Here is a 7,970-nt window from a genome sequence, read left to right on the forward strand (position 1 = left end):
CAGGAAGCAGTGGCATCCAACACTTCCTCTGTGTTAGCATATGCGGCTAACTGTTGGGCTAACGAGAGAAAGACGCAGTGACGACTGAGATCATTTTTTTCAAACATTTTATTCAAAGGTTTTTGTGACGTTGAATAGAAACCAGAGAGACGGCGGGATCAGAGTGAAACCTGAAGACAGCGCCCCCTGCTGGGCCGGCTGACTCCTGACTGAGAACTGCTTGTGAAAACATGAACCTGAAGGTGAGATTGTTCATTGATCAGCTGCAAAATAAAACAAAAAACGTCTACCTTTTTTTTTTAAAACTGAAGAAGAAGAAGAAGAAGAAGAAAGTAAAGAACAAGAACAAGAAGCAAAGAAGAAGAAAAGAAAATAAAGGCGAAGAAGAAGAAGAAGAAGAGACGTCAACACCGCCCCCCAAAAAAACCAGAACAAAAAAATTAAAAACCCCACAATCCACTTCACTCAACTAGCTCGCAGTGTTAGCATGTAACGGCTAGACCTGTGGGCCCGGCAGAGGTCAAAGGTCAGAGCTCGTGCGCTAACGCTGTTAGCCTAGCCGCCTAGCCGCTTAGCCTCTTAGCATCCAGGGCGCGAGAGTCTGGGAGCCCGGCGAAGACACAGGAGGACCTTTGTTACAGCCTGATTCCAGCAGTGTGTGTGTGTGTGTGTGTGTGTGTGTGTGTGTGTGTGTGTGTGTGTGCGTGTGTGTGTGTGAGATCAGTGACAGATAGGGCGGCGCTGGCGGGCCAGGCAGCGGCCGGGACAAAGGCCTCATTCTTTGCCGGTGGTCAGCAGCTTGAGGGCCTTCTGCAGGTTCTGCACGGCCGTCGACACGTCCTCGTACTGCAGCGCGCTGCCGGCGTACTTGCAGTACTTCTGCGCCTTGGTGAAGTCCTGCGCGGAGAGATTGACGCCACCTGGTGGAGGGACAGGGGAGGGAAGGGGAGGAGCGTCAGCACGGAGAAATGGCTGCGGAGCACCGGTGTCGTTATCTTTGGCCAGCGGAGCCAAATCACTGCTAGAGCTGCTAGCCCAATGCTAGCACAGCACGTAGTGCTCAGACTACAACTCCCAGAATGCTCTGCGGCTCAATCAGGACAGGGCGTTCACTGAAGGATGCTTTTATGTGACCATTTTCACATTATTATGTAAAGACTTCACAGAACGACGCAGAAAATGATCCGAAAATAATCTGATACTTTCATGTTACAACGTGAAACTGAGCCATGCTTTTATTTTCTCGGGTGGCAGCACTGTGCTGCTGTCATTAGTTGATTGGTTTATTTTTATTTTGAAATACATTATCTGCCTGAGGCCAAAGGTTACTATTGGAATTTAACTCTGAAGGCCAAAATGTAAATTTGTATTTACATTTTATTCATTTTGAGGAGTCATTTTATTTTGAAATTTGTTTTTTGTTTTTCGTACGTGTAATTTGAAATTATTTATTGTATAGTATGAAGCTTGGCTTGATCTACATTCACTGTTTGAGTTCATATGAAAAGGCTCCTCTCCTCCTCCTCTTCTTCTTCTTCTTCTTCTTCTTCGGTGGTGGTGTTGTGCTTCCTGTTGCCGTGGAGATGTCAGCTGACTGCAACAGGCTGTTGACGCTCTGCTGAGGGGTTCTAATCTGATCCAGACCCAGATGCATTGTGGGTAAAAGGTCCTCCAGCGGTGCGACGTGGAAACTCATCAGTCACCGCTCACTCCGAGGATTGTGGGTAATTGACGAGGCGAGGATGGAGGGAGGGGGGGAGCAGATCCACCACCAGGAGTGTGTGTGTGTGTGTGTGTGTGTGTGTGTGTGTGTGTGTCTCACCCTGCTGCGTGGCGCTGAGTAGCGACGGGTCCACCGCCGGAGCCGTTCGGGGGAGGGGCACCGGCTTCACCGCTTCTGTCGGGCCAATCACAGCGCAGAAATAGGTTCAGCCGACAGCCAATGACCAATGAGCGCGCGCGCACACACACACACACACACACACACACACACACACACACACACACACACACACACACACACACACACACACACACACACACACACACACCTGTGGGCGGGGCCAGATCGGCAGGGGTGTTGGCCGGGGCGTGGGCCCCCGGTGGGACGTGGATGTTGTTGAAGTTGGTGCTGGTGGGGGCGGGGCCGGGGGCGGGGCCAGGAGAGAAGCCAATCCCAGCGCCCGGGCCCGGGCCCAGGCCCAGATCCTGGTCCTGGTCCTGGTCCTGGTACTGGGGCGCTCTGAAGGAACCGCTGTGGGACAGACCGGGGTCGGAGAAGCCTGCAGCGCCCTCTTCATCTGGAGGCAGACACACACAAAGATTTCAGTTTTAGTTTTTATTGCCTTCTTTATTTCCACTGATATCATTTTACATCTTTTTGCACAAACAATTTCTGTAATTAGGCAAGTTTCCCCACTTTAGGATCAATAAAAGCCTTCGATTACACACACACACACACACACACACACACACACACACACACACACACACACACACTGAGGCCAGTGTGACCCAAACAGGAAGTGACATCATCCTCCCCCTCCACGGTCTAGGACAGAGAAGATGAGAAGGGCGCTGAGGAGGAGGAGGAGGACAAGAAGACAAAACGTGTTTCCTGTCGCCACCAGCAGGGGGCCCCAAGGTGGAGTAAGGCTCCGCCTCCATTTCACTGCCTCAGGCTAATGCTAACACTGAACACTAGTCCTGGCAGTGCAGTGTCCAGACATTCCTTAACACACACACACACACACACACACACACACACACACACACACACACACACACAGCTCCAGTCTAACAGGCATCTGCTAAACTGCTGCAGGAGGTGGAGCAGCTCCACCAGCTGGAGACCAGACTGCCCCTAACCAGGTCACACTGGCCACAGCGCCCCCGATGGCCACGGCTGGTATTACACCCCAGCAGTCATTTCAAGACTCCACGCCTGAAAATGTTTAGCGAGGAGCCTGAAGGTCCAGAACATCACTGATGCAACAGCCCTCAGCTGAGCTAATGGCTAGCAGCTGTCCTCTGCTAACACACACACACACACACACACACACACACACACACACACACACACACAGCCATTAACAGCAGATGTAAAGTATGGAACATCATGTCCTGAAGCTGGTGGTCTCCTCCTCTTCATCAGGTGACCACCTGTAGCTGCCTGCAGCCTGCCTGGTGTCCACCAGGGGGAGACACCTTCACAACCTGGTTGGTCCTCAAACCTGCTCCACCTGGAGGAGGAGGCGCCTGCTTGCAGCCAGAGGAACATCTGTGCAGCGTCTGAGCTGCAGGAGGACCTGATTCTTCTTGGTGGGGCCATACAGTCTGAGGGACATCAGGAGGAGGAGGAGGAGGAGGAGCTTCTGGTGGACCTCCGGCTGAACGCTGCAGACACCGGCAGATCCTGCAGCTTCAGCGGCTTCTTAACTCCAGGACCATGATGCTCCTCTGGTCCAGGAGGTGTGGAGGTCCTCCACCACACCACCAGAGCAGACATCCAGTACTCCTCACAGCGTCTTCAAACACTGCCGCTGCTCCTCCAGACACCACACCTGAGCAGCACTCGCACTGGCCACGCCCTCCTCTGAGTGCCACCTCCATCAACCAATCACAGCCAGCAGCACCAACTGAACCATCAGAGTGGAATGTTGTCACACACACACACACAGCAGCTGAAGAACACACACACACACACACACACACACACACAGTGCTGATATGAGCAGAGCTCCACCTCTCTGATGATGTCATCAGAGACCCCAGTGCATCAGGAGGTACAGAGCGAGGTACTACACTGTGTGTGTGTGTGTGTGTGAGCGGTGATGTCATCATGCTCAGCTTACTGGGCCAAATGCTTCAAGAGGCCGCCGCCCCTCCCCTGATGACCTCAGCGCTGGAAACCCCTCACAGCCAGAGGAGATCTAGTTCACACATCATCACCATCATCATCATCATCATCTTCATCACCATCACCTCCAGACAGCAGAGGAACCCAGCAGCATCACGTGACCTCGGACCACCAATTAGCTGTCACCAACAAACCAACCAACGTGCCTGCCTGGTTCCTCAGCCTGGTTCCTCTGGGGTCTGCAGAGGAACCAGGCTGAGGAACCTCAGAGGAACCGGGCCTGCTTGTTTCTGCTCTAAAGGTCCAGCCAGCAGCCCTCAGAGGAGCTCTGGAGAATTACAGCACGGGGAGGGCGTTTAAACAAAAGTGGAGACAAAGACGTGAAAACATGTGAGATCATCTGGGGTGTGGACCACCGAGCCTCCTCCTCCTCATCCTCCTCCTCCTCCTCCTCCTCCTCCTCCTCCTCCACTAATGACCACCTGACAGAGCAGGAGTGGCGGCCGGGACGCCGCCGCCGCTAATGGAAGCTCTCAAACACTCCAGAAGCTGTCAGCAGCAGGTTTTAATCCATCTCAGGAAGGAGCGGCTCTGAGCCATTAACGCTGCTGCTGCTGCTGCTGTGTGTGTGTGTGTGTGTGTGTGTGTGTGTGTGTGTGTGCGTGTGTCCCCGAGGCTGACGAGCACAACAAGCGGTTGAACTTTGACGAAACGTCGCTGAGGAAGCTGCCAACGTCACCTCCACTCAGACCTTCTCCTCACCGTGTCCTCCTAAAGGTCACCTGCTGTGGCCTCCGCCTGCAGCCGCGCTGAAGGTCAGGCAGGCCGGCCAGGTCTCTCACACACACACACACACACACACACACACACACACACACACACACACACACACACACACACACACACTCTCTCTAAAGTTCTTTCACCTCAGACACAAACATATTAGCGGCTAATCTGACCCACACACACTCCGAATCTCTCAGTTGTTCCTGATTTCTGACCGCTTCCTACCTGATAACACACACACACACACACACATACACACACACACAGGAAGACGACCCGGTGCCATATCGGCGCTCCCACCTGCTTCCTGGTCTGGGTCCAGGCCCAGGGGCCCGGGCTGCGGCGTCTCTCCGTTCTTCAGGCAGTTGTGGATGTAGGTGGCCTTCCAGCGGGCATACTTCCTGTGCTGGAGGTTCTGCAGGGAGGAGAAGCACAGCACTGGTTGGTTAGTCAGCAGGCACCAGCCAGACAGGGGGGGGGGGGGGGGGGTAATTGGTGGGAAGCAGGAAGTGACTGAGCTGATTGTTGTTATTGGTGATCGGCTGCTCTGGTCTGGTCTGACTCACCTCCTCCGACAGCTCCCCGAACACCGACAGCACTTCCAGCAGCAGACTGGACGTGAAGAAGGACTTGACCATGTTCCTGCAGGGAGGTCAAGAGGTCACAGGTCATCAGGTGGATGGAGGAAACACACACACACACACACATGTTGGAATAACATCAACACATTCAATGTTTCACACACACACACACACACACACACACACACACACACACACACACACACACACACACACACACACACACACACACACACACACACACACACACACACACACACACACACACACACACACACCATGAATAGGCTCCTTGTAGCCTCCTCACGCTGCAGGAAGTCTCTGATTCCACTAAAGTTTCCCACAAACATCCACCTGACAGAGTGTCAGCTGTGTGTGTGTGTGTGTGTGTGTGTGTGTTGTGGTCCTGTTAGTTTCTTGTAAAAGCACACACACTTACACGCACTCACACACACACACAAACAAACACCCACAGCCACCTCCAGCCATTCAGCGGTCACACCGCGGCGTCCTGACAACTTCCTGGTTCCCTGTGCAGGTTGGCCACAGGTGGCGCTAACGCAGCGTTAGCCAGCTGAGGTAGCTCGCTGCTAACGCAGGAGTGAATGTTGATAATCTGGTTTTGTGTAGGTATGGGAGGAGGAGGAGGAATAGAAGATGAAGAGGAAGAGGATAAGATGAAGAGGAAGAGGGAGAAAGGAGGAGGAGCAGAATCACAAGGAGAGGAAGAGGAGGAAGAGGAGGGGAAAGAGGAGGAGAAGGAGGAAGCGGAGGAAGAGGATAAGGCGAGGGAGGAGGAGGAGAAGGAGGAGTAGGAGGTAGAGAATGAGGAGGAGGAGGAGTTGGAGGAGGAGCAGGAGGTAGAGAATGAGGAGGAGGAGGAGGAAGAGGAGGCTCCTACTTGTGGAAGCGGCCGGCTCGGTCTTCATTGTCGGCGTAGATGAACATCTTGAGGGCGTAGTTCTCGATGTGGGCGTTGCCCACCACCTCCTGGGTGATGGAGTCCTCGTTGACCAGCTCCACCTTCATCTGGAAGACAGGGGGAGCCGCTGAGCAAAGTGGTGGTGTGGCGGAGCCAACAGGCAGAGGGAGGCTACTGCACCCTGAACTGAGCATCATCATCGGAGCTGGAGCTGCTTCCAGGAGGCCTACGCCCAACCAGAGGGGGTCCACCTCACTGGCCACGCCCCCTTCCCTTCCCCCCCCACTCGTCCCCCACCTCCCCTCTACTCGGCTCGTTAGCGAGGCTACGGCTAACGAGCTGAGAGCTCACAGTGGGAGGTGCCTTCATTCACCTCCTCTCCAGGAAATTAGGCCGACGTGAGTGGGCGGAGCTGGCAGGAGGACCCAGTGTGTGTGTGTGTGTGTGTGTGTGTGTGTGTGTGACTCACTGCCTCCAGCTGGTCCATCAGTTTGGCCAGGAACTTCCTGCACTCGGGGCTTCTGCTGTCCAACTTCATGCCCGTCTGCATGGCAAACAGCCGGCCTGCAGGGCGGAGACAGAGAGTCGGCGCCGTCACGTCGTGGCCATCGTGACCTTTGACCCGTCAGTCGTCCCTGCGTCACATGACGACCAGGCTCCGAGGACTCATCGGGGACTAACGACCGGCTAAACTACTGAATTAGCGATTCATTTCCAAACAAACAGGAAGTTGATGGTTCAACGTCGGGTCATGTGACACAGACAGTCGTCAAGCAGTGGGAGGCTGCGGGACCACAGAGATTCATCCTATCGTTCCGGGACAATGACGACCTTTGACCCACCCCTGCTGTCCAGTCAGAGAACTGCATGCTCATGTGTCTCATTCTCACAAGTCCATATATTAAAACTGGAGTGTCAGACACCTTCACTCTTACATCAACACGGAATGAAAGAACAATAACAGAGTTTTGCTTTTGGTTGGTTGTTTTTGAGATTTTAGATCAAGACCCAGTGGGACTGTACGGAACCATCCAACAGAATCTGATTCTGCAGCGACAACAGACGCGGTCACAACACGTCACGGAGACCAAGGTGGGGCTCATTCCTCCGACATGATTGGAATCCGTCCTGTGACGTCACAGCCAGGAACGAACGAGCTGGACCTGCTCCTCAGTGCTCACCAGCCGTGACGTCACCTGAAAAAAAGTTTTTATCTCTGAGCAGAAAGTGGGCCGATGGGATTCAGCTGATAGCCAGCTAGTAGCCAGCTAGCAGTGAACAGGCTAACGCCAGGACCGGGCCGGTGTGTGTCCCTAACACTGACCACCACTTCCGGGGACACCAGAGGGACGCTGGCCTAGCTGGTCAGCTTCAGGCTAACGCTGCTAGCACCGCCGGGCTAGGCTAACACGCCGGGCTACTATTAGCGGGGCAGACCATTGAAAAAGTGAAGCCCCAAACTCTGCTGTAGAGTTTGGAGGCTATGCTAACAGCTAGCGCTAACCCCGGAAGCGGGAGAGAGAGAGAGAGAGAGAGAGAGAGAGAGAGAGAGAGAGAGAGAGAGAGAGAGAGAGAGTGAGAGAGAGAGAGAGAGAGAGACTCACAGTAATAGGCCACCACCGGGTCCCGCTTCTCGTGCTCCTGCGCGGTCCGCAGGTGGTGCTGGAGGGATCTGAACTGCGGCGGCAGCGCCATGACGCCGTCGGTCCTCCGGAGGCTCAACTCACCGCTGACAGCTTCTCTCACTCACTCTCACTCCGGTGCTGGTGTGTCGAGTTGCTGTGTTGTGTTGTTATGGTCTGATGTCGCTCCGCGCTCACTT

General features: G+C 54.2%; 1 protein-coding gene across 2 annotated transcripts; it reads right to left on the reverse strand.

The window, feature by feature from the left end:
- Nucleotides 1-652: 652 nt before the first annotated feature.
- Nucleotides 653-7,970, reverse strand: vta1 (vesicle (multivesicular body) trafficking 1). Of its 2 annotated transcripts, XR_012925733.1 has the most exons (9): nt 7,753-7,970; nt 6,618-6,712; nt 6,128-6,255; nt 5,212-5,287; nt 4,946-5,060; nt 2,052-2,300; nt 1,823-1,897; nt 725-920; nt 653-686 (listed from the first exon to the last, which is right to left on the reverse strand). XR_012925733.1 is itself a non-coding variant. In XM_076016484.1 (8 exons), exons 1-8 carry the CDS (start codon nt 7,841-7,843, stop codon nt 775-777), a joined length of 975 nt encoding a protein of 324 aa, XP_075872599.1. In that variant the 5' UTR covers nt 7,844-7,970; the 3' UTR covers nt 653-774. The 2 variants fall into 2 exon arrangements, 1 of the variants encoding a protein (XP_075872599.1); XM_076016484.1 differs by having other exon boundaries at nt 653-920.

The sequence above is a fragment of the Nelusetta ayraudi genome, unplaced genomic scaffold (genome assembly GCF_046127955.1).
Source record: "Nelusetta ayraudi isolate G7.1 ecotype Tasmania unplaced genomic scaffold, CSIRO-AGI_Nayr_v1 ptg000229l, whole genome shotgun sequence".
NCBI lineage: Eukaryota > Metazoa > Chordata > Actinopteri > Tetraodontiformes > Monacanthidae > Nelusetta > Nelusetta ayraudi.